At 40.7% G+C, this 27,590-nt stretch overlaps 1 protein-coding gene and 1 long non-coding RNA gene across 2 annotated transcripts in view; one reads left to right on the top strand and one right to left on the bottom strand.

The window, feature by feature from the left end:
• The first annotated feature begins 3,922 nt into the window (after positions 1–3,922).
• skor2 (SKI family transcriptional corepressor 2) overlaps positions 3,923–27,590 on the top strand; it is a 40,857-nt gene continuing 17,189 nt past the window's right edge. Inside the window, exons 1-4 of the mRNA XM_055861325.1 lie at positions 3,923–5,728; positions 12,319–12,382; positions 12,554–12,631; positions 23,004–23,168. Of these exons, the coding sequence (XP_055717300.1) occupies positions 3,923–5,728; positions 12,319–12,382; positions 12,554–12,631; positions 23,004–23,168 (2,113 nt within the window). The remainder of the gene's footprint in view (positions 5,729–12,318; positions 12,383–12,553; positions 12,632–23,003; positions 23,169–27,590) is intronic.
• On the bottom strand, positions 27,180–27,537 carry LOC129810698 (uncharacterized). The gene is made up of 3 exons (XR_008752770.1): positions 27,442–27,537; positions 27,300–27,316; positions 27,180–27,223 (listed from the first exon to the last, which is right to left on the bottom strand). It is a non-coding gene; the product is annotated as an uncharacterized LOC129810698 (long non-coding RNA).

Genomic DNA, 27,590 nt, shown 5'->3' with positions numbered 1-27,590 from the left:
GGAACACTGGTTTACTTTAATAATGGAACACTGGTTTACTTTAATAATGGAACACTGGTTTACTTTATTAATGGAACACTGGCCACTTTAATAATGGAACACTGGTTTACTTTAATAATGGAACACTGGCCACTATAATAATGGAACACTGGCCACTTTAATAATGGAACACTGGTTTACTTTAATAATGGAACACTGGTTTACTTTAATAATGGAACACTGGTTTACTTTATTAATGGAACACTGGTTTACTTTAATAATGAAACACTGGTTTACTTTATTAATGGAACACTGGCCACTTTAATAATGGAACACTGGTTTACTTTAATGATGGAACACTGGTTTACTTTAATAATGGAACACTGGTTTACTTTATTAATGGAACACTGGCCACTTTAATAATGGAACACTGGTTTACTTTAATAATGGAACACTGGCCACTATAATAATGGAACACTGGTTTACTTTAATAATGGAACACTGGTTTACTTTAATGATGGAACACTGGTTTACTTTAATAATGGAACACTGGTTTACTTTATTAATGGAACACTGGCCACTTTAATAATGGAACACTGGTTTACTTTAATAATGGAACACTGGCCACATTAATAATGGAACACTGGTTTACTTTAATGATGGAACACTGGTTTACTTTAATAATGTTTACATACTGTTTTACTAATTTCATATGTACAGTATATACTGTATTCTAGTCAAGGCCATCTTATTCAACTATAGCTGTATATATGCTATTCTATCCTTCGAGTCACGGGATGTGCATATCCAATCTGAATGAGGAGGATCATTCACAAATCCACAAACAGCACATATATTGCAGACTTACCAACAACGACAGGAACAGTAGTAGGTCGACGTCACCAACTGAAATGCTTCAGTGGCCTGTTTTAAACGGTGTCGGTCCCAAATGCACATTCTATCCTTCGGTTCGAGTCAGTTTTCTACAGATATACTAAATATTATATCCACATCCTGTACATAATGTTTACACACACACTGTATATATGCTGTATTTATACTCCAGACTTCAACATTGCTCGTCCTAAAATTATTTATTTCTTAATTCCATTCCTGTACTTTTAGAATGATGTGTATATTTTGTGAATTGTTAGATATTACTGCACTGTTGGCGCTAGGAACACAAGCATTTTGTTACACCTGCAATAACATCTGCTAAATATGTGACCAATAACATCTGCTAAATATGTGACCAATAACATCTGCTAAATATGTGTATGCGACCAATAAAAGTATATTTTAGTTTGACTATAACTACTTTGTAAAAATGATCATCTGAATTGTCATAGACTTAAAACTGGATACAGATCCCTTCGGGGTCGTGTGTTAACAGAATGTGTAATTTAGCCTTCGGGGTCGTATGTTAACGGAATGTGTAATTTAGCCTATTAAACACATCAACACATGGTTCGAGTCAGTTCAGGTGATGAAACATTATTGCCTACTTCACGCATATGCTCTTTTATTTTGGCAACAAAAAAGTAGCGTGTAGTTCTAGTTAGCTACACCGCTACATGTCTTGCAACGCCAGGGTTGTGGGTTCAATTCCCACGAGGGACCAGTACGAAATAGTATGACAATTGTATGCACTCACTTCGCTCTGAATAACAGCGTCTGCTAAATGACTAAAACGAAAAATATATAATGCAACACTGGTTAATGTTCATTTCCAGCTCCTTCACGGGCCTTTCTTTAGCCTATTTGATAATGTGACGAGGCCCATATGTGACATGTTGGTGCCTCACAGGCCTGTACATTTATTTGGTATATAGCCTGCTATACGCCTTTCTCGATGTCGTGGTAGATAAAAGGGTTGGACGGAACATTTGCTAAAGACAAATGAAGTGCAATCAGGAATTACCTGAAGGTGAGTATTGATTATATTAGTTTGAATTGATAGCCTATAGGCCCAAGTAAAGCATTTTACGTTAGACCTATCATTTGATTTACATAGGCCTATGAGTTCTGTGATTTGGGACCGACACCGTTTAAAACAGGCCACTGAAGCATTTGAGTTGGTGACATCGACCTACTACTGTTCCTGTCGTTGTTGGTAAGTCTGCAATATATGTGCTGTTTGTGGTTTTGTGAATGATCCTCCTCATTCAGATTGGATATGCACATCCCGTTGTTCGCCCTGGTCCAGCTGGTGAGTTAGTCTCTGCAGGTGTTGTGTCACTTAGTGAAACGGCATTGGCTCGAGCTGTACGTCTAGAAGAGGGGCAGAGCCACGCGCCAATCAAGTCCGGTCCGACAGCTCCTTGTCTTCTAAAGGGAATAAACCGGAACGAGTTACTCTTCGCCGAATGTTATTTTATAGAACATCATACAGTCTCTTCTTCTATATTCTGATTTAATGTACGGCTGTTTATAGGATACATTTTATATGGGTTTTAATTTGTCGGTTGTTTTGAGCGGGAGATCAGGGCTGTTTTTCTTTTCGTAACATTTCGGTTTCTCTCATCAGAGGAGATTTCCTGTTTAGTGAACAACACATTGGTGTAAATAGGAAGAGTAGCCTACTGTAGTATTAACCTCCACTAGCCTTTCGTTTTTAAATTATTATTTTCAGTAGGCCTATTATTAGTAGGCTATGATTAGTTATATTCGTGTCTATCGGCATCAATGGGCTATTATTACATTTACATTTAAGTCATTTAGCAGACGCTCTTATCCAGAGCGACTTACATTAGTAGGCTATAATCATGTATATATGTTAAATGCATTCTGGTTTAAAGCTGCAGTAAAATCTAGAAGCGACACAATGTGGTACCTTTTTATTTGACCTTTTAATTTAGAATCGTACTTTTTGGGAGGACATTTCGTTTCCTGTGTATCTAGGCCCTGTTCGGGATAGCCTCACGTGTCGGTTTGATCTGCAGGTCAACCTGTATTTTTTTGTATATAGCCTAATGTAACGTCTGACGAATATCCATTATTATTCAACAGAGTTCACACTATGATACGCCATATATAATAAGGTATATTCGGTTAATAATATATAATAATACATTTACAAAGTTCTATACCTCCTCTCATATTGACGTGTAAATCAATTAAACTTCTATACCTCCTCTCATATTGACGTGTAAATCAATTAAACTTCTATACGGCCTCAGATTAACGTGTAAATCAATTAAACTTCTATACTGCCTCTCATATTAACGTGTAAATCAATTAAACTTCTATACGGCTTCTCAGATTAACGTGTAAATCAATTAAACTTCTATACTGCATCTCAGATTAACGTGTAAATCAATTCAAATTCTATACTGCAACTCAGATTGACGTGTGTAAATAGCCTCCAGTGTTTTGGCAGAAAATGTCAAATACAAACTTTTGTTTCAACGTCAGAGAAATTGAAGTTCTGTTAAATTAGGATTTTTTTAATTTTTAATTTTGTCATGTTCAATTGCAATTCTATACTTTTTTAATCAACGTATATAAATGCAGGCGATCAACAAATGACATCCAGAGTAAAGTAACTATTGATCTTTGTCTACAGTAAAGTCTGTATCGTTCTCCCAGATATACATTTGTTGTAAACACTTCGGCTACTTGTCTTCGATGCGCATTAAAGTGGAATATGCAGCGGGCCCAGGCGGAGTTGCATTAAACTTGTTCTGCAAAATGTTTTTAGTTTTTTTTTTACATTCTCAGTACAAACTTAAGTGAATGTTTATAATAAAATAATACAAATAAGCAACGTAAGAAATCACAAATATTTTTTGATAATAATACAAAGTGCTGATTGTTGTTATTGTCATTATTATTACAACTAAAAGAGTGTCTGACTGATGTTCAGTTTGAACTCTGGCTCATGTGTTCAGCACAGTATCCTCCAATCAGACTCCACAGCAACACAACCTACACCAGCGCTACCATGACGACCCCCCCCAGCTCCTTCCAGCAGGAGCCCCTGACCCCCCCCAGACCCCCCCACTCCTCCTCCCTGAAGCTCAACCAGGTGGGTCAAGTGGTTCTGTATGGTGTACCCATCGTCTCCTTGGTGATCGACCATCAGGAGCGGCTGTGTCTGGCCCAGATCTCCAACACTTTGCTGAAGAACTACAGCTATAACGAGATCCACAACCGCCGCGTGGCGCTGGGTATCACCTGTGTTCAGTGCACCCCTGTCCAGCTGGAGATCCTGAGGCGAGCTGGCGCCATGCCCATCTCCTCCCGCCGCTGTGGCATGATCACCAAGCGAGAGGCGGAGCGGCTGTGTAAGTCCTTCCTGGGAGAGAACAACCCCCCCAAACTGCCCGACAACTTCGCCTTTGATGTGTCACACGAGTGTGCCTGGGGTAGCCGTGGTAACTTCATCCCAGCGCGCTACAACAGCAGCAGAGCCAAGTGCATCAAGTGTTCCTACTGCAGCATGTACTTCTCTCCTAACAAGTTCATCTTCCACTCTCACCGTACTCCTGATGCCAAGTACACCCAGCCGGACGCTGCTAACTTCAACTCCTGGAGACGCCACCTGAAGCTGTCAGATAAAACCCCTCCTGATGACCTGGCGTTTGCCTGGGAGGACGTGAAGGCCATGTTTAATGGTGGCAGCAGGAAGCGGTGTCTACCCTCATCTCACTGCTCCCCCATGGGGCCGGGGAAGGTTGTGAACTCCGGTCTGCCCCACATGATGACCCCTGACCTGGTCCAGAAGAGGAGCCGCTTCGAGGAGGAGGAGGACCTGGATGGAAGCAGCCTGTCTCCCCGTAACAACCCTCGCAGCTACCCGGTGATCCCTGTGCCCAGTAAAGGGTTCGGCATGCTGCAGAAGTTCGCCCCCACTTCCCTGTTCCCCAACCCTTACTCCTTCCCAGCCTTCAGCCTCTGTCAGCAGAATAAAGATGACAGTGAGGTGGCTGGAGGACAGAAGAACACTGGTCTGTCAGGTCTGCTGTGGCCCGGTCGTAAAGACACCTTCTATCCTCCGTTCTGCATGTTCTGGCCCCCTAGGGTCGCTGGGGGCCTCCCGGTGCCCACCTACCTGCAGCCACAGCCCTCCGTCAACACTCTGTCCTCATTGGCCGAGAGGCCCTCCCTCAGGCAGGCCTTCCTCGACATCTCAGAGCCCCCACACCCAGGGGCAGGGACAGGCATGGGAGCCACACCCAGGTCAGGTCTGTTTGACCTTGACTCCTGCACCCTGACCTCTGACCTGCGCCCTGTGAACTCAGAGGGTTGGCTGAAGGTGTTGGACAACCCATCTCTCCAGGCCAGGAAAGCCTACTACCACTCAGCCTTCCGACCCGTCGTCAAGGACGCAGAAAGCATCGCCAAGCTCCATGGCAACCTGGAGGAGTTTGGGTCAGAGCTCCACCTGTCCCCCGGGACCAGCTGCAGCTACGCCTCTGAGAGCGGAGGAGAAGGGGAGGAGGAAGGAGAGGTGGATGTAGAGACCAAGCAGGATGAAGAGGAGGAGGAAAGCTTCAACAGACCAACCCCACCACAGACACACAGCGGGCTGCACCTTCGAGGGCTGACTGAAGGATCAGGACCTTGGGAGAGAGGAGAGAGAGAGGCTGTCCCCTTCCCCTGCAGCCCTGCAGATCACATCCAGGACCAGAGCAGCAGTAAGCTGCCTGCCTCTCCTCCTGCTCCCCCTGCCAGCCTCACACTCTCTCTCCCCAGCCCCACACACACCCCGCTGCCACTGGAGGACCAGGCCTACAAACATGTCAAAGTAAGGCACTTTAATTATTATTTAATTGGCGCTGTAGGCTGGCTGATGTAATATGCATAAAGAGATTGATAGCGGCGTCTCCCTGAAGAAATGAAACATCCACATTGATCCCTGATAATAAGAACAGTCCGGTATTGTTTAATGGTCACATTATATCGGTTCTCTCCTTGTCACTTCCTGCCTGTTAGCCTTTCTAATCTGGAACCTGTCGACTCCACATTAACAAGGCTAAGGGAGTTGGTCCCCAACCAGGTGAAACAGTCCTGTTGTACTAATACAAGGAGTCATTCACAGTTTAATAATAACACTAATGAAGAGTCATTCACAGTCTAATATTAACACTAATGAAGAGACATTCACAGTCTAATATTAACACTAATGAAGAGACATTCACAGTCTAATAACACTAATGAAGAGACATTCACAGTCTAATAATACTAATGAAGGGACATTCACAGTCTAATATTAACACTAATGAAGAGACATTCACAGTCTAATAACACTAATGAAGAGACATTCACAGTCTAATATTAACACTAATGAAGAGACATTCACAGTCTAATATTAACACTAATGAAGAGACATTCACAGTCTAATATTAACACTAATGAAGAGACATTCACAGTCTAATATTAACACTAATGAAGAGACATTCACAGTCTAATATTAACACTAATGAAGAGACATTCACAGTCTAATAACACTAATGAACAGACATTCACAGTCTAATATTAACACTAATGAAGAGACATTCACAGTCTAATATTAACACTAATGAAGAGACATTCACAGTCTAGTAACACTAATGAAGAGACATTCACAGTCTAATAACACTAATGAAGAGACATTCACAGCCTAATAATACTAATGAAGAGACATTCACAGTCTAATAACACTGAGGGAGACATTCACAGTCTAATCTTAACACTAATGAAGAGACATTCACAGTCTAATATTAACACTAATGAAGAGACATTCACAGCCTAATAATACTAATGAAGAGACATTCACAGTCTAATATTAACACTAATGAAGAGACATTCACAGTCTAATATTAACACTAATGAAGAGACATTCACAGTCTAATATTAACACTAATGAAGAGACATTCACTGTCTAATATTAACACTAATGAAGAGACATTCACAGTCTAATATTAACACTAATGAAGAGACATTCACAGTCTAATATTAACACTAATGAAGAGACATTCACTGTCTAATATTAACACTAATGAAGAGACATTCACAGTCTAATATTAACACTAATGAAGAGACATTCACAGTCTAATATTAACACTAATGAAGAGACATTCACAGCCTAATAATACTAATGAAGAGACATTCACAGTCTAATATTAACACTAATGAAGAGACATTCACAGTCTAATATTAACACTAATGAAGAGACATTCACTGTCTAATATTAACACTAATGAAGAGACATTCACAGTCTAATATTAACACTAATGAAGAGACATTCACAGTCTAATATTAACACTAATGAAGAGACATTCACAGTCTAATATTAACACTAATGAAGAGACATTCACAGCCTAATAATACTAATGAAGAGACATTCACAGTCTAATATTAACACTAATGAAGAGACATTCACAGTCTAATATTAACACTAATGAAGAGACATTCACAGTCTAATATTAACACTAATGAAGAGACATTCACAGTCTAATATTAACACTAATGAAGAGACATTCACAGTCTAATATTAACACTAATGAAGAGACATTCACAGCCTAATAATACTAATGAAGAGACATTCACAGTCTAATAACACTGAGGGAGACATTCACAGTCTAATATTAACACTAATGAAGAGACATTCACAGTCTAATATTAACACTAATGAAGAGACATTCACAGCCTAATAATACTAATGAAGAGACATTCACAGTCTAATATTAACACTAATGAAGAGACATTCACAGTCTAATATTAACACTAATGAAGAGACATTCACAGCCTAATAATACTAATGAAGAGACATTCACAGTCTAATAACACTGAGGGAGACATTCACAGTCTAATATTAACACTAATGAAGAGACATTCACAGTCTAATATTAACACTAATGAAGAGACATTCACAGTCTAATATTAACACTAATGAAGAGACATTCACTGTCTAATAACACTAATAAAGAGACGTTCACAGTCTAATAATACTAATGAAGAGACATTCACAGTCTAATATTAACACTAATGAAGAGACATTCACAGTCTAATATTAACACTAATGAAGAGACATTCACAGTCTAATATTAACACTAATGAAGAGACATTCACAGTCTAATATTAACACTAATGAAGAGACATTCACAGTCTAATAACACTAATGAAGAGACATTCACAGTCTAATAATACTAATGAAGGGACATTCACAGTCTAATATTAACACTAATGAAGAGACATTCACAGTCTAATAACACTAATGAAGAGACATTCACAGTCTAATAACACTAATGAAGGGACATTCACAGTCTAATATTAACACTAATGAAGAGACATTCACAGTCTAATAACACTAATGAAGAGACATTCACAGTCTAATATTAACACTAATGAAGAGACATTCACAGCCTAATAATACTAATGAAGAGACATTCACAGTCTAATATTAACACTAATGAAGAGACATTCACAGTCTAATATTAACACTAATGAAGAGACATTCACAGCCTAATAATACTAATGAAGAGACATTCACAGTCTAATAACACTGAGGGAGACATTCACAGTCTAATATTAACACTAATGAAGAGACATTCACAGTCTAATATTAACACTAATGAAGAGACATTCACAGTCTAATATTAACACTAATGAAGAGACATTCACTGTCTAATAACACTAATAAAGAGACGTTCACAGTCTAATAATACTAATGAAGAGACATTCACAGTCTAATATTAACACTAATGAAGAGACATTCACAGTCTAATATTAACACTAATGAAGAGACATTCACAGTCTAATATTAACACTAATGAAGAGACATTCACAGTCTAATATTAACACTAATGAAGAGACATTCACAGTCTAATAACACTAATGAAGAGACATTCACAGTCTAATAATACTAATGAAGGGACATTCACAGTCTAATATTAACACTAATGAAGAGACATTCACAGTCTAAAAACACTAATGAAGAGACATTCACAGTCTAATAACACTAATGAAGGGACAGTCACAGTCTAATATTAACACTAATGAAGAGACATTCACAGTCTAATATTAACACTAATGAAGAGACATTCACAGTCTAATATTAACACTAATGAAGAGACATTCACAGTCTAATATTAACACTAATGAAGAGACATTCACAGTCTAATATTAACACTAATGAAGAGACATTCACAGTCTAATATTAACACTAATGAAGAGACATTCACAGTCTAATAACACTAATGAAGAGACATTCACAGTCTAATATTAACACTAATGAAGAGACATTCACAGTCTAATATTAACACTAATGAAGAGACATTCACAGTCTAATATTAACACTAATGAAGAGACATTCACAGTCTAATATTAACACTAATGAAGAGACATTCACAGTCTAATATTAACACTAATGAAGAGACATTCACAGTCTAATATTAACACTAATGAAGAGACATTCACAGTCTAATAACACTAATGAAGAGACATTCACAGTCTAATATTAACACTAATGAAGAGACATTCACAGTCTAATATTAACACTAATGAAGAGACATTCACAGTCTAATAACACTAATGAAGAGACATTCACAGTCTAATATTAACACTAATGAAGAGACATTCACAGTCTAATATTAACACTAATGAAGAGACATTCACAGTCTAATATTAACACTAATGAAGAGACATTCACAGTCTAATATTAACACTAATGAAGAGACATTCACAGTCTAATATTAACACTAATGAAGAGACATTCACAGTCTAATATTAACACTAATGAAGAGACATTCACAGTCTAATATTAACACTAATGAAGAGACATTCACAGTCTAATAATACTAATGAAGAGACATTCACAGTCTAATAATACTAATGAAGGGACATTCACAGTCTAATATTAACACTAATGAAGAGACATTCACAGTCTAATATTAACACTAATGAAGAGACATTCACAGTCTAATATTAACACTAATGAAGAGACATTCACAGTCTAATATTAACACTAATGAAGAGACATTCACAGTCTAATAACACTAATGAAGAGACATTCACAGTCTAATAACACTAATGAAGAGACATTCACAGTCTAATATTAACACTAATGAAGAGACATTCACAGTCTAATAACACTAATGAAGAGACATTCACAGTCTAATATTAACACTAATGAAGAGACATTCACAGTCTAATATTAACACTAATGAAGAGACATTCACAGTCTAATAACACTAATGAAGAGACATTCACAGTCTAATATTAACACTAATGAAGAGACATTCACAGTCTAATATTAACACTAATGAAGAGACATTCACAGTCTAATATTAACACTAATGAAGAGACATTCACAGTCTAATATTAACACTAATGAAGAGACATTCACAGTCTAATATTAACACTAATGAAGAGACATTCACAGTCTAATATTAACACTAATGAAGAGACATTCACAGTCTAATATTAACACTAATGAAGAGACATTCACAGTCTAATAACACTAATGAAGAGACATTCACAGTCTAATAATACTAATGAAGGGACATTCACAGTCTAATATTAACACTAATGAAGAGACATTCACAGTCTAATATTAACACTAATGAAGAGACATTCACAGTCTAATATTAACACTAATGAAGAGACATTCACAGTCTAATATTAACACTAATGAAGAGACATTCACAGTCTAATATTAACACTAATGAAGAGACATTCACAGTCTATTATTAACACTAATGAAGGGACATTCACAGTCTAATAACACTAATGAAGGGACATTCACAGTCTATTATTAACACTAATGAAGGGACATTCACAGTCTAACAGTAACAATACAGCTTGTCTGCAAATGCGATGATAGATGCCTGCTTCATCATAAAGGTGATTTACTAAAAGTCACCCTCTGCTCATGTCTACAGCGTTGGTAACAGCGTTGTTCTGGACATACAAGATTAGGGTTAGGGTTAGACAAGATTAGGGTTAGATTAGACAAGATTAGTGTTAGGTTAGGGTTAGGGTTAGATTAGACAAGGTTAGGGTTAGATTAGCGTTAGGGTTAGATTAGGGTTAGGGTTAGATTAGACAAGGTTAGGGTTAGGGTTAGATTAGACAAGGTTAGGGTTATGGTTAGATTAGACAAGGTTAGGGTTAGGGTTAGATTAGGGTTAGGGTTAGACAAGATTAGGGTTAGATTAGGGTTAGGGTTAGATTAGTGTTAGATTAGACAAGATTAGGGTTAGATTAGGGTTAGGGTTAGATTAGACAAGGTTAGGGTTATGGTTAGATTAGACAAGGTTAGGGTTAGGGTTAGATTAGACAAGGTTAGGGTTAGGGTTAGATTAGGGTTAGGGTTAGATTAGACAAGGTTAGGGTTAGGGTTAGATTAGACAAGGTTAGGGTTAGATTAGGGTTAGGGTTAGATTAGACAAGGTTAGGGTTAGGGTTAGGGTTAGATTAGACAAGGTTAGGGTTAGGGTTAGGGTTAGATTAGACAAGGTTAGGGTTAGATTAGACAAGATTAGGGTTAGATTAGAGTTAGGGTTAGGGTTAGATTAGACAAGATTAGGGTTAGATTAGGGTTAGGGTTAGGGTTAGATTAGACAAGGTTAGGGTTAGGGTTAGGGTTAGATTAGACAAGGTTAGGGTTATGGTTAGATTAGACAAGGTTAGGGTTAGGGTTAGGGTTAGGGTTAGGGTTAGGGTTAGGGTTAGGGTTAGATTAGACAAGGTTAGGGTTAGGGTTAGGGTTAGATTAGACAAGGTTAGGGTTAGGGTTAGGGTTAGATTAGACAAGGTTAGGGTTAGGGTTAGATTAGACAAGGTTAGGGTTAGGGTTAGGGTTAGATTAGGGTTAGGGTTAGATTAGACAAGGTTAGGGATAGGGTTAGGGTTAGATTAGGGTTAGGGTTAGATTAGACAAGGTTAGGGTTAGATTAGACAAGGTTAGGGTTAGGGTTAGATTAGACAAGGTTAGGGTTAGGGTTAGATTAGACAAGGTTAGGGTTAGATTAGGGTTAGGGTTAGATTAGACAATATTAGGGTTAGATTAGGGTTAGGGTTAGGGTTAGATTAGACAAGATTAGTGTTAGATTAGACAAGATTAGGGTTAGATTAGACAAGGTTAGGGTTAGGGTTAGATTAGACAAGGTTAGGGTTAGGGTTAGATTAGACAAGATTAGTGTTAGATTAGACAAGATTAGGCCAAAAGGAGAATTGTTCCACTCCATTGATTCTTCAAGTCTGTGAAAGCCAGCTGGTAGTCTAGTGGGTTAGGGTTAGTCTAGTCTACACCAGCATCCTGCATCCCAAGACACCATCTGTTCTGTGTAGCATTATTCAACACTATCTCTGATATGTAGATGTTAAAACCTCTGTCCCTCTCTGTGTTCTCAGACTCATAAAAGCAGAGACCATGGACTGCCTGTTTGTGCAACCAAAGAAAACTCCAAAACAGCTGGTACGCAGTGTTACCTAGGTGTTACCTTGGTGTTACCTTGGTGTTTAAAGACATTGGTTCCTTTCTACCAGTTTTCTGTGTGCATGGGACCAAATCAACTCAGAGGCTCCAGATGAACTGATGAATTCATGTCCTTCTGTTCTCTCCTTCTCTCCTCCCCTTCTCCTCTAGATGAAAACAAAGAACCTAGCAACTTCTTTGTATCAGAGACTAAATCATCTGACCCTGAGTACTGGAGAGAGATGGCAGGTAAAACTTTGCTATCACACCATTACAGCTATTATACCATACCATTACAGCTATGATAGCTGTAATGGTATTACAGCTATTAAATCACACCATTACAGCTATCATACCATTACGGCTATTATACCATTACAGCTATCATACCATTACAGCTATTAAATCATACCATTACAGCTATCATACCATTACAGCTATTAAATCGCACCATTACAGCTATCATACGATACCATTACAGCTATCATATCAAACCATTACAGCTATCATACCATTACAGCTATCATACCATTACAGCTATCATACATTACAGCTATCATACCATTACAGCTATTAAATCACACCATTACAGCTATCGTACCATTACAGCTATCATACCATAACAGCTATCACATCAAACCATTACAGCTATTATACCATTACAGCTATCATACCATTACAGCTATTATACCATACCATTACAGCTATCATACCATTACAGCTATTATACCATACCATTACAGCTATCATACCATTACAATGATCATACCATTACAACTATCACATCAAACCATTACAGCTATCATACCATTACAGCTATTATACCATACCATTACAGCTATTATACCATACCATTACAATGACCATACCATTACAGCTATTATACCATACCATTACAATGATCATACCATTACAACTATCACATCAAACCATTACAGCTATCATACCATTACAGCTATTATACCATACCATTACAGCTATTATACCATAACAGCTATCATACCATTACAGCTATCATACCCTACCATTACAGCAATCATACCATTACAGCTATTATGTCATACCATTACAGCTATCATACCATGCCATTACAGCTATTATACCATTACAGCTATTATACCATACCATTACAGCTATTATACCATACCATTACAGCTATCATACCATTACAATGATCATACCATTACAACTATCACATCAAACCATTACAGCTATCATACCATTACAGCAATCATACCCTACCATTACAGCAATCATACCATTACAGCTATTAAATCATACCATTACAGCTATCATACCATTACAGCTATTAAATCATACCATTACAGCTATCATACCATTACAGCTATTAAATCATACCATTACAGCTATCATACCATTACAATGATCATACCATTACAACTATCACATCAAACCATTACAGCTATCATACCATTACAGCTATTATACCATACCATTACAGCTATTATACCATACCATTACAGCTATCATACCATTACAATGATCATACCATTACAACTATCACATCAAACCATTACAGCTATCATACCATTACAGCTATTATACCATACCATTACAGCTATTATACCATAACAGCTATCATACCATTACAGCTATCATACCCTACCATTACAGCAATCATACCATTACAGCTATTATGTCATACCATTACAGCTATCATACCATGCCATTACAGCTATTATACCATAACAGCTATCATACCATTACAGCTATCATACCATTACAGCTATCATATCATACCATTACAGCTATTATACCATAACAGCTATCATACCATTACAGCTATCATACCATTACAGCTATTAAATCACACCATTACAGCTATCATACCATTACAGCTATTAAATCACACCATTACAGCTATCATACCATTACAGCTATTAAATCATACCATTACAGCTATCATACCATTACAGCTATTAAATCATACCATTACAGCTATCATACCATTACAGCTATTAAATCATACCATTACAGCTATCATACCATTACAGCTATTAAATCATACCATTACAGCTATCATACCATTACAATGATCATACCATTACAATGATCATACCATTACAATGATCATATCATTACAGCTATCATACCATTACAGCTATCATACCATTACAGCTATTACGCCATACTTTCACAACTGGTTTATCAAGACAGGTTAAACCATGCTATCATATCTAACTGGTTTATCAAGACAAGGAGAACAACAGCCTCATTCTCCTCTCACAGACCATAGGTTTAGGGATTATTAGAGACTCATTCTCCTCTCACAGACCATAGGTTTAGGGATTATTAGAACCTCATTGTACTCTCACAGACCATAGGTTTAGGGATTATTAGAGACTCATTCTCCTCTCACAGACCATAGGTTTAGGGATTATTAGAACCTCATTCTCCTTTCACAGACCATAGGTTTAGGGATTATTAGAGACTCATTCTCCTCTCACAGACCATAGGTTTAGGGATTATTAGAACCTCATTCTCCTTTCACAGACCATAGGTTTAGGGATTATTAGAGACTCATTCTCCTCTCACAGACCATAGGTTTAGGGATTATTAGAGACTCAGTGTACTCTCACAGACCATAGGTTTAGGGATAATTAGAGACTCATTGTACTCTCACAGACCATAGGTTTAGGGATTATTAGAGACTCATTCTCCTCTCACAGACCATAGGTTTAGGGATTATTAGAGACTCAATGTACTCTCACAGACCATAGGTTTAGGGATTATTAGAGACTCATTCCCCTCTCACAGACCATAGGTTTAGGGATAATTAGAGACTCATTCTCCTCTCACAGACAATAGGTTTAGGGATTATTAGAGACTCATTGTACTCTCACAGACCATAGGTTTAGGGATTATTAGAGACTCATTCTCCTCTCACATACCATAGGTTTAGGGATTATTAGAGACTCATTCTCCTCTCACAGACCATAGGTTTAGGGATTATTAGAGACTCATTCTCCTCTCTCAGACCATAGGTTTAGGGATTATTAGAGACTCATTCTCCTCTCACAGACCATAGGGTTAGGGATTATTAGAGACTCATTCTCCTCTCACAGACCATAGGTTTAGGGATTATTAGAGACTCATTCTCCTCTCACAGACCATAGGTTTAGGGATTATTAGAACCTCATTCTCCTCTCACAGACCATAGGTTTAGGGATTATTAGAGACTCATTCTCCTCTCACAGACCATAGGTTTAGGGATTATTAGAGACTCATTCTCCTCTCACAGACCATAGGTTTAGGGATTATTAGAGACTCATTGTACTCTCACAGACCATAGGTTTAGGGATTATTAGAACCTCATTCTCCTCTCACAGACCATAGGTTTAGGGATTATTAGAGACTCATTCTCCTCTCACAGACCATAGGTTTAGGGATTATTAGAGACTCAGTGTACTCTCACAGACCATAGGTTTAGGGATTATTAGAGACTCATTCTCCTCTCACAGACCATAGGTTTAGGGATTATTAGAGACTCATTCTCCTCTCACAGACCATAGGTTTAGGGATAATTAGAGACTCATTGTACTCTCACAGACCATAGGTTTAGGGATTATTAGAGACTCATTGTCCTCTCACAGACCATAGGTTTAGGGATTATTAGAGACTCATTGTACTCTCACAGACCATAGGTTTAGGGATTATTAGAGACTCATTCTCCTCTCACAGACCATAGGTTTAGGGATTATTAGAGACTCATTCTCCTCTCACAGACCATAGGTTTAGGGATTATTAGAGACTCATTCTCCTCTCTCAGACCATAGGTTTAGGGATTATTAGAGACTCATTCTCCTCTCACAGACCATAGGGTTAGGGATTATTAGAGACTCATTCTCCTCTCACAGACCATAGGTTTAGGGATTATTAGAGACTCATTCTCCTCTCTCAGACCATAGGTTTAGGGATTATTAGAGACTCATTCTCCTCTCACAGACCATAGGGTTAGGGATTATTAGAGACTCATTCTCCTCTCACAGACCATAAGGTTAGGGATTATTAGAACCTCATTCTCCTCTCACAGACCATAGGGTTAGGGATTATTAGAGACTCATTCTCCTCTCACAGACCATAGGTTTAGGCATTATTAGAGACTCATTCTCCTCTCACAGACCATAGGTTTAGGGATTATTAGAACCTCATTCCCCTCTCACAGACCATAGGTTTAGGGATTATTAGAGACTCATTCTCCTCTCACAGACCATAGGTTTAGGGATTATTAGAGACTCATTCTCCTCTCACAGACCATAGGTTTAGGGATTATTAGAGATTCATTCTCCTCTCACAGACCATAGGGTTAGGGATTATTAGAGACTCATTCTCCTCTCACAGACCATAGGTTTAGGGATTATTAGAGACTCATTCTCCTCTCACAGACCATAGGTTTAGGGATTATTAGAGACTCATTCTCCTCTCACAGATCATAGGTTTAGGGATTATTAGAGACTCATTCTCCTCTCACAGACCATAGGTTTCGGGATTATTAGAGACTCATTCTCCTCTCACAGACCATAGGGTTAGGGATTATTAGAGACTCATTCTCCTCTCACAGACCATAGGTTTAGGCATTATTAGAGACTCATTCTCCTCTCACAGACCATAGGTTTAGGGATTATTAGAACCTCATTCCCCTCTCACAGACCATAGGTTTAGGGATTATTAGAGACTCATTCTCCTCTCACAGACCATAGGTTTAGGGATTATTAGAGACTCATTCTCCTCTCACAGACCATAGGTTTAGGGATTATTAGAGATTCATTCTCCTCTCACAGACCATAGGGTTAGGGATTATTAGAGACTCATTCTCCTCTCACAGACCATAGGTTTAGGGATTATTAGAGACTCATTCTCCTCTCACAGACCATAGGTTTAGGGATTATTAGAGACTCATTCTCCTCTCACAGATCATAGGTTTAGGGATTATTAGAGACTCATTCTCCTCTCACAGACCATAGGTTTCGGGATTATTAGAGACTCATTCTCCTCTCACAGACCATAGGTTTAGGGATTATTAGAGACTCATTCTCCTCTCACAGACCATAGGTTTAGGGATTATTAGAGACTCATTCTCCTCTCGCAGATCATAGGTTTAGGGATTATTAGAGAATCATTCTCCTCTCACAGACCATAGGTTTAGGGATTATGAGAGACTCATTCTCCTCTCACAGACAATAGTTTTAGAGATTATTAGAGAGTCATTCTCCTCTCACAGACCATAGGTTTAGGGATTATTAGAACCTCATTCTCCTCTCACAGACCATAGGTTTAGGGATTATTAGAGACTCATTCTCCTCTCACAGACCATAGGTTTAGGGATTATTAGAGACTCATTGTCCTCTCACAGACCGTAGGTTTAGGGATTATTAGAGACTCATTCTCCTCTCACAGACCATAGGTTTAGGGATTATTAGAGACTCATTCTCCTCTCACAGACCATAGGTTTAGGGATTATTAGAGACTCATTCTCCTCTCACAGACCATAGGTTTAGGGAATATTAGAGACTCATTCTCCTCTCACAGACCATAGGTTTAGGGATTATTAGAGACTCATTGTACTCTCACAGATCATAGGTTTAGGGATTATTAGAGACTCATTCTCCTCTCACAGACCATAGGTTTAGGGATTATTAGAGACTCATTCTCCTCTCACAGACCATAGGTTTAGGGAATATTAGAGACTCATTCTCCTCTCACAGACCATAGGTTTAGGGATTATTAGAGACTCATTCTCCTCTCACAGACCATAGGGTTAGGGATTATTAGAACCTCATTCTCCTCTCACAGACCATAGGTTTAGGGATTATTAGAGACTCATTCTCTTCTCGCAGATCATAGGTTTATGGATTATTAGAGACTCATTCTCTTCTCGCAGATCATAGGTTTAGGGATTATTAGAGACTCATTCTCCTCTCACAGACCATAGGTTTAGGGATTATGAGAGACTCATTCTCCTCTCACAGACAATAGTTTTAGAGATTATTAGAGACTCATTCTCCTCTCACAGACCATAGGTTTAGGGATTATTAGAGACTCATTCTCCTCTCACAGACCATAGGTTTAGGGATTATTAGAGACTCATTCTCCTCTCACAGACCATAGGTTTAGGGATTATTAGACTCATTGTACTCTCACAGATCATAGGTTTAGGGATTATTAGAGACTCATTCTCCTCTCACAGACCATAGGTTTAGGGATTATTAGAGACTCATTCTCCTCTCACAGACCATAGGTTTAGGGAATATTAGAGACTCATTCTCCTCTCACAGACCATAGGTTTAGGGATTATTAGAGACTCATTCTCCTCTCACAGACCATAGGTTTAGGGATTATTAGAACAACATAAACAGATGGAATAGCCGATAGACCGTGGAATGGAAGAACGGCTGTTTCCAATGTTCCAATGTTCCAATGTCCAGAATGTGTTGTAGAATGTGTTCAACAGGGAACCATTACAGTTCTACAATGTGTTCTACAGGGCACCATTACAGTTCTACAATGTGTTCTACAGGGAACCATTACAGTTCTACAGGGAACCATTACAGTTCTACAATGTGTTCTACAGGGAACCATTATAGTTCTACAGGGAGCCATTACAGTTCTACAATGTGTTCTACAGGGAACCATTACAGTTCTACAATGTGTTCTACAGGGAACCATTACAGTTCTACAATGTGTTCTACAGGGAACCATTACAGTTCTACAGGGAACCATTACAGTTCTACAATGTGTTCTACAGGGAACCATTATAGTTCTACAGGGAGCCATTACAGTTCTACAATGTGTTCTACAGGGAACCATTACAGTTCTACAATGTGTTCTACAGGGAACCATTACAGTTCTACAATGTGTTCTACAGGGAACCATTACAGTTCTACAAAATGTTCTACAGGGAGCCATTACAGTTCTACAATGTGTTCTACAGGGAACCATTACAGTTCTACAATGTGTTCTACAGGGAACCATTACAGTTCTACAATGTGTTCTACAGGGAACCATTACAGTTCTACAATGTGTTCTACAGGGAACCATCACAGTTCTACAATGTGTTCTACAGGGAACCATTACAGTTCTACAATGTGTTCTACAGGGAACCATTACAGTTCTACAGGGAACGATTACAGTTCTACAATGTGTTCTACAGGGAGCAAACAAAACAATCAGCTCAACACAGGAAAGGTGACAATCTCCATCTCAACAATATCAAACCCATATAATTGCCGTTTCCTTGGCAAAACCTTCCATTACAAGGATCACAGTTTATTGCCTTTTATATCTATCTCAGAAACATTCAGTATTTTATGACATCTATGGCAACATTTATATTATCTAGCCCGTAATGATGTCCTCACATAATATAGAATATATTTTAAAAAATTGCACAATACAAATTAAATGAGACCACCTTTGTCTGATTGCTAAACGACTCCCTGGGCGATGGACGACGTGATTAGACGTTCTGATTCCAAAGACTCTCAGGCTCCTGTCTAAAGGGGAGGGCGGTTTCTTGGGAGAAAAATTATTTAATTTTCCATTTATGTAATGCAGACTGCTTTGGCTTTGACTATTCGCGGTTAATTGACTGTCAAACGAGGCGGATATCCCGAGGCACTGTCTGCTGATTTGCTTGTCAAATGAGACAGAGAGAGGAGAGGAGCGAGAGAGCGAGAGCAGGCCGTTCCAAATGAGGGAAGTGTTGGGAGGCTTAAGGAGGCAAGACATGAAATGACTAGAGAGGGAAAGAGAGAGGGAGAGAGAGAGAGAGAAGGATAGATTATATATAGAGAGGGGGAGAGGGGTGGGTGGTGCGGGGAGATTATATAAACAAATGTGCTGGATCGCTTCATTTAAGGCGTTTGATTTGCCACATTATCTGAATTCAGACACAAACACATTTTCAGGTTCACAGATGAAGAAGTCAGGCCGTAACGGAAACAACACAACATTGTGGAAGAGTGATAGAACAATATAATACAATATGTTCATTCAGTTACAGCATAATATGCATTGCAGTCAGACTGACACCTATAGGCCAATGGTTGCATTGCAGTTAGACTGACACCTATAGGCCAATGGTTGCATTGCAGTCAGACTGACACCTATAGGCCAATGGTTGCATTGCAGTTAGACTGACACCTATAGGCCAATGGTTGCATTGCAGTTAGACTGACACCTATAGGCCAATGGTTGCATTGCAGTCAGACTGACACCTATAGGCCAATGGTTCCATTGCAGTTAGACTGACACCTATAGGCCAATGGTTGCATTGCAGTCAGACTGACACCTATAGGCCAATGGTTGCATTGCAGTCAGACTGACACCTATAGGCCAATGGTTGCATTGCAGTTAGACTGACACCTATAGGCCAATGGTTGCATTGCAGTCAGACTGACACCTATAGGCCAATGGTTGCATTGCAGTTAGACTGACACCTATAGGCCAATGGTTGCATTGCAGTTAGACTGACACCTATAGGCCAATGGTTCCATTGCAGTCAGACTGACACCTATAGGCCAATGGTTGCATTGCAGTCAGACTGACACCTATAGGCCAATGGTTGCATTGCAGTTAGACTGACACCTATAGGCCAATGGTTGCATTGCAGTTAGACTGACACCTATAGGCCAATGGTTGCATTGCAGTTAGACTGACACCTATAGGCCAATGGTTGCATTGCAGCTAGACTGACACCTATAGGCCAATGGTTGCATTGCAGTTAGACTGACACCTATAGGCCAATGGTTGCATTGCAGTTAGACTGACACCTATAGGCCAATGGTTCCATTGCAGTCAGACTGACACCTATAGGCCAATGGTTGCATTGCAGTCAGACTGACACCTATAGGCCAATGGTTGCATTGCAGTTAGACTGACACCTATAGGCCAATGGTTGCATTGCAGTCAGACTGACACCTATAGGCCAATGGTTGCATTGCAGTCAGACTGACACCTATAGGTCAATGGTTGCATTGCAGTCAGACTGACACCTATAGGTCAATGGTTGCATTGCAGTCAGACTGACACCTATAGGTCAATGGTTGCATTGCAGTCAGACTGACACCTATAGGCCAATGGTTGCATTGCAGTCAGACTGACACCTATAGGCCAATGGTTGCATTACAGTCAGACTGACACCTATAGGCCAATGGTTGCATTGCAGTCAGACTGACACCTATAGGCCAATGGTTGCATTGCAGTCAGAGTGACACCTATAGGCCAATGGTTGCATTGCAGTTAGACTGACACCTATAGGCCAATGGTTGCATTGCAGTCAGACTGACACCTATAGGCCAATGGTTGCATTGCAGTCAGACTGACACCTATAGGCCAATGGTTGCATTACAGTCAGACTGACACCTATAGGCCAATGGTTGCATTGCAGTCAGACTGACACCTATAGGCCAATGGTTGCATTGCAGTCAGACTGACACCTATAGGCCAATGGTTGCATTACAGTTAGACTGACACCTATAGGCCAATGGTTGCATTGCAGTCAGACTGACACCTATAGGCCAATGGTTGCATTACAGTTAGACTGACACCTATAGGTCAATGGTTGCATTGCAGTCAGACTGACACCTATAGGTCAATGGTTGCATTGCAGTCAGAGTACTACAGATTATTAGAGGGATTTGTTTTCACCTTTATTGAACCAGGTAGGCCAGTTGAGAACACCTTTATTGAACCAGGTAGGCCAGTTGAGAACACCTTTATTGAACCAGGTAGGCCAGTTGAGAAGTTCTCATTTACAACTGTGACCTGGCCAAGATAAAGCATAGCAGTTTGACAAAAACAACAACACAGAGTTACACATGGAATAAACAAACGTACAGTCAATAACACAATATAAAAATATATATACAGTGTGTGCAAATGTAGTAAGATTAGTGAGGTAAGGCAATAAATAGACCATAGTGGTGAAATAATTACAATTTAACATTGACACTGGAGTGATAGATGTGCAAGTAGAGATATTGGGGTTCAAAGGAGCAACAACAAAAAAATAACTATATGGGGATGAGGTAGTTGGACGGGCTATTTACAGATGGGCTATGTACAGGTGCAATGGTCGGTAAGTTGCTCTGACAGCTGATGCTTAAAGTTAGTGAGCGAGATATAAGGCTCTATCTTCAGTGATTTTTGTAATTCGATCCAGTCATTGGCAGCAGAGAACTGGAAAGAAAGGCGGCATAAGGAGGAGTAGGCTTTGGTTGATGAAATATACCTGCTGGAGTGCGTGCTAAGGGTGGGTGCTGCTATGGTGACCAGTGAGCTGAGATAAGACGGAGCTTAACCTAGCAGAGACTTGTAGATGACCTGGAGCCAGTGGGTTTAGTGAAGAATATGAAGCGAGGGCCAGCCAACGAGGGCATACAGGTTGCAGTGGTGGGTAGTATATTGGGCTTTGGTGACAAAACGGATGGCACTGTGATAGACTGCATCCAGTTTGCTGAGTAGAGTGTTGGTAGCAATTTTGTAAATTACATCGCCGAAGTCAAGGATCGGTAGGATAGTCAGTTTTACGAAGGTATGTTTGGATAAATAACTCACTGTCTTATTGAATCAAAAATGTATTTTCTTTCATTTGTTCCAGGGGATCAATCTCAAGATGGAAGTTCCCCCGTGCCACTAAAGGAGGATGTTGAGAACATGGAGAAAGAGGAACTCCAGAAGGTTCTGTTGGAACAGATCGATCTACGAAGACGACTAGAGCAGGAGTTCCACGCTCTGAAGGGAAACTCCCCCTTCCCTGTGTTCCGTAGGTCTACCTCTCTGTCTCTAACTCTAACCCTCACACCCTAACCCCTCACACTCTAACCCTCACACCCTAACCCTCACACCCTAACCCTCACACCCTAACCCCTCACACTCTAACCCTCACACCCTAACTCTCACACCCTAACCCTCACACCCTAACCCCTCACACCCTAACCCCTCTAACTCTAACACTTCATACCCTAACCCCTCACACCCTAACCCCTCACACTCTAACCCTCACACCCTAACTCTCACACCCTAACCCTCACACCCTAACCCCTCACACCCTAACCCCTCACACCCTAACCCCTCACACTCTAACCCTCACACCCTAACCCTCACACCCTAACCTCTCACACCCTAACCCCTCACACCCTAACCCCTAACCCCTCACACCCTAACCCTCACACCCTAACCCTCACACCCTAAGCCTCACACCCTAACCCCTAACACCCTAACCCTCACACCCTAACCCCTCACACCCTAACCCCTCACACCCTAACCCTCACACCCTAACCCCTCACACCCTAACCCCTCACACCCTAATCCCTCACACCCTAACCCCTAACCCCTCACACCCTAACCCTCACACCCTAACCCCTCACACCCTAACCCTCACACCCCTCACACCCTAACCCTCACACCCTAACCCCTCACACCCTAACCCCTCACACCCTAACCCCTCACACCCTAACCCCACACACCCTAACCCCTAACCCCTCACACCCTAACCCTCACACCCTAACCCCTCACACCCTAACCCCTCACACCCTAACCCTCACACCCTAACCCTCACACCCTAACCCTCACACCCTAACCCCTCACACCCCTCACACCCTAACCCTCACACCCTAACCCCTCACACCCTAACCCCTCACACCCTAACCCCTCACACCCTAACCCCTCACACCCTAACCCTCACACCCTAACCCCTCACACCCTAACCCTCACACCCTAACCCTGGTGGGAAGCTGCTATAGACCACCAAGTGCTAACAGTCAGTATCTGAATAATGTGTGAAATGATAATGTATGTGATATCAACAGAGAAGTATATTTTCTGGGTGATTACAATATTGACTGGCTTTCATCAGGCTGCCCACTCAAGAGAAAGCTTCAGTACAGGAATGAAATCATCAACATGTATTGATCATATCTTTACTAATGCTGCAGAAATTTGTTTGAAATCCATCGGATGAAGTGATCGCAATATAGTAGCCATATCAAGGAAAACCAAAGTTTCAAAGGCTGGGAATAATATAGTGTATAAGAGGTCATACAATACATTTTTACAGTGATTCCTATGTGGTTGATGTGAAGAATATTTGTTGGTCCGCGGTGTGTAATGACGAGCAACCAGACGGTGCACTTGACACATTTATGAAATTGCTTATTCCAGTTACTAATAAACACGCACCCATGAAGAAAATGACTGTAAAAATTGTTAAATCCCCTTGGATTGAAGAGGAATTTAACAATTTTATGAAATGAGGGATGAGGCAAAAGAGATGGCAAATAGATCTGGCTGTACATCCGATTGGCAAACGTACTGCAAATTGAGAAATCATGTGACTAAACTGAATAAAAAGAAGTAACTACACTATGAAACAAAGATAAATGAAATAAAAAATGATAGTAAAAAGATTTGTGGCACCTTAAATTACATTTAGGGGAAAAAAAGGCAAACTCAGCTCCATCATTCATTGAATCAGACGGATCATTCATCACAAAACCCACTGATAATAAAAACAATTTTAATTACTTTCTCATTGGCAAGATTAGAACATGTAGGCATGACATGCCAGCAACAAACGCTGACACTACACATCCAAGTATATCTGACGAAACTCTGAAAGACAAGAAGACAAGACAGAACACAGAGGGTGCTCTTTAAGGGAAGCCTCTCAAACATAATCCAGCTAGAATCAGGAATTCCCCAGGGCAGCTGTTTAGGCCCCTTACTTTTTTCAATCTTGACTAATGACATGCAACTGGCTTTGAGTAAAGCCAGAGTTTCTATGTATGCAAATGACTCAACACTAGACACGTCAGCTACCACAGCGACTGAAATGACTCAACACTAGACACGTTAGCTACCACAGCGACTGAAATGACTCAACACTAGACACGTCAGCTACCACAGCGACTGAAATGACTCAACACTAGACACGTCAGCTACCACAGCGACTGAAATGACTCAACACTAGACACGTCAGCTACCACAGCGACTGAAATGACTCAACACTAGACACGTCAGCTACCACACCGACTGAAATGACTCAACACTAGACACGTCAGCTACCACAGCGACTGAAATGACTCAACACTAGACACGTCAGCTACCACAGCGACTGAAATGACTCAACACTAGACACGGCAGCTACCACAGCGACTGAAATGACTCAACACTAGACACGTCAGCTACCACAGCAACTGAAATGACTCAACACATTAACCTTTGCACCCCGTATCTCTACTTGCACATTCATCTTCTGCACACCTATCACTCCAGTGTTAATTGCTATATTGTAATTACTTTGCCACTATGGCCTATTTATTGCCTTACCTCCCTTATCTTACCTCATTTGCTCACACTGTATATAGACTTTCTTCAACTGTATTATTGACTGTACGTTTGTTTATTACATGTGTCAATCTGTGTTGTTGTTTGTGTCGAACAGCTTTGCTTTTTTCTTGGCCAGTTCGCAGTTGCAAATGATAACTTGTTCTCAGCTAGGCTACCTGGTTAAATACAGGTGGAATAAAACAACAGCAAAAAAAGCCTCTGACTCTACCACACCTCTGACTCTAACCACACCTCTGACCCTACCACTCTGACCCTACCACACCTCTGACTCTACCACACCTCTGACTCTACCACACCTCTGACTCTAACCACACCTCTGACCCTACCACTCTGACCCTACCACACCTCTGACTCTACCACACCTCTGACTCTACCACACCTCTGACTCTACCACACCTCTGACCCTATCACACCTCTGACCCTACCACACCTCTGACTCTAACCACACCTCTGACCCTACCACACCTCTGACCCTACCACACCTCTGACCCTACCACTCTGACCCTATCACACCTCTGACTCTACCACACCTCTGACTCTACCACACCTCTGACTCTACCACACCTCTGACCCTACCACACCTCTGACTCTAACCACACCTCTGACCCTACCACACCTCTGACCCTACCACACCTCTGACCCTACCACACCTCTGACTCTAACCACACCTCTGACTCTAACCACACCTCTGACTCTACCACACCTCTGACTCTACCACACCTCTGACTCTAACCACACCTCTGACCCTACCACTCTGACCCTACCACACCTCTGACCCTACCACACCTCTGACTCTACCACACCTCTGACCCTACCACACCTCTGACTCTAACCACACCTCTGACTCTAACCACACCTCTGACTCTAAACACACCTCTGACTCTAAACACACCTCTGACTCTACCACACCTCTGACTCTACCACACCTCTGACTCTAAACACACCTCTGACTCTAAACACACCTCTGACTCTAAACACACCTCTGACTCTAAACACACCTCTGACTCTACCACACCTCTGACTCTACCACACCTCTGACTCTACCACACCTCTGACCCTACCACACCTATGACTCTAAACACACCTCTGACTCTAAACACACCTCTGACTCTACCACACCTCTGACTCTACCACACCTCTGACTCTAACCACACCTCTGACTCTAAACACACCTCTGACTCTAAACACACCTCTGACTCTACCACACCTCTGACTCTACCACACCTCTGACTCTACCACACCTCTGACTCTAACCACACCTCTGACTCTACCACACCTCTGACTCTACCACACCTCTGACTCTACCACACCTCTGACCCTACCACACCTCTGACTCTAACCACACCTCTGACTCTACCACACCTCTGACTCTACCACACCTCTGACTCTACCACACCTCTGACTCTACCACACCTCTGACTCTACCACACCTCTGACTCTACCACACCTCTGACTCTGACTCTACCACACCTCTGACCCTACCACACCTCTGACTCTAACCACACCTCTGACTCTAACCACACCTCTGACTCTGACTCTACCACACCTCTGACTCTACCACACCTCTGACTCTAACCACACCTCTGACTCTAACCACACCTCTGTCTCTACCACACCTCTGTCTCTAAACACACCTCTGACTCTAAACACACCTCTGACTCTAAACACACCTCTGACTCTAAACACACCTCTGACTCTACCACACCTCTGACCCTACCACACCTCTGACTCTAACCACACCTCTGACCCTACCACACCTCTGACCCTACCACACCTCTGACCCTACCACACCTCTGACTCTAACCACACCTCTGACTCTAACCACACCTCTGACTCT

The sequence above is a fragment of the Salvelinus fontinalis genome, chromosome 2 (genome assembly GCF_029448725.1).
Source record: "Salvelinus fontinalis isolate EN_2023a chromosome 2, ASM2944872v1, whole genome shotgun sequence".
NCBI lineage: Eukaryota > Metazoa > Chordata > Actinopteri > Salmoniformes > Salmonidae > Salvelinus > Salvelinus fontinalis.
The sequence above is the reverse complement of the archived record's forward strand: the minus strand, read 5'-3'. Positions and strand labels throughout refer to the sequence as shown.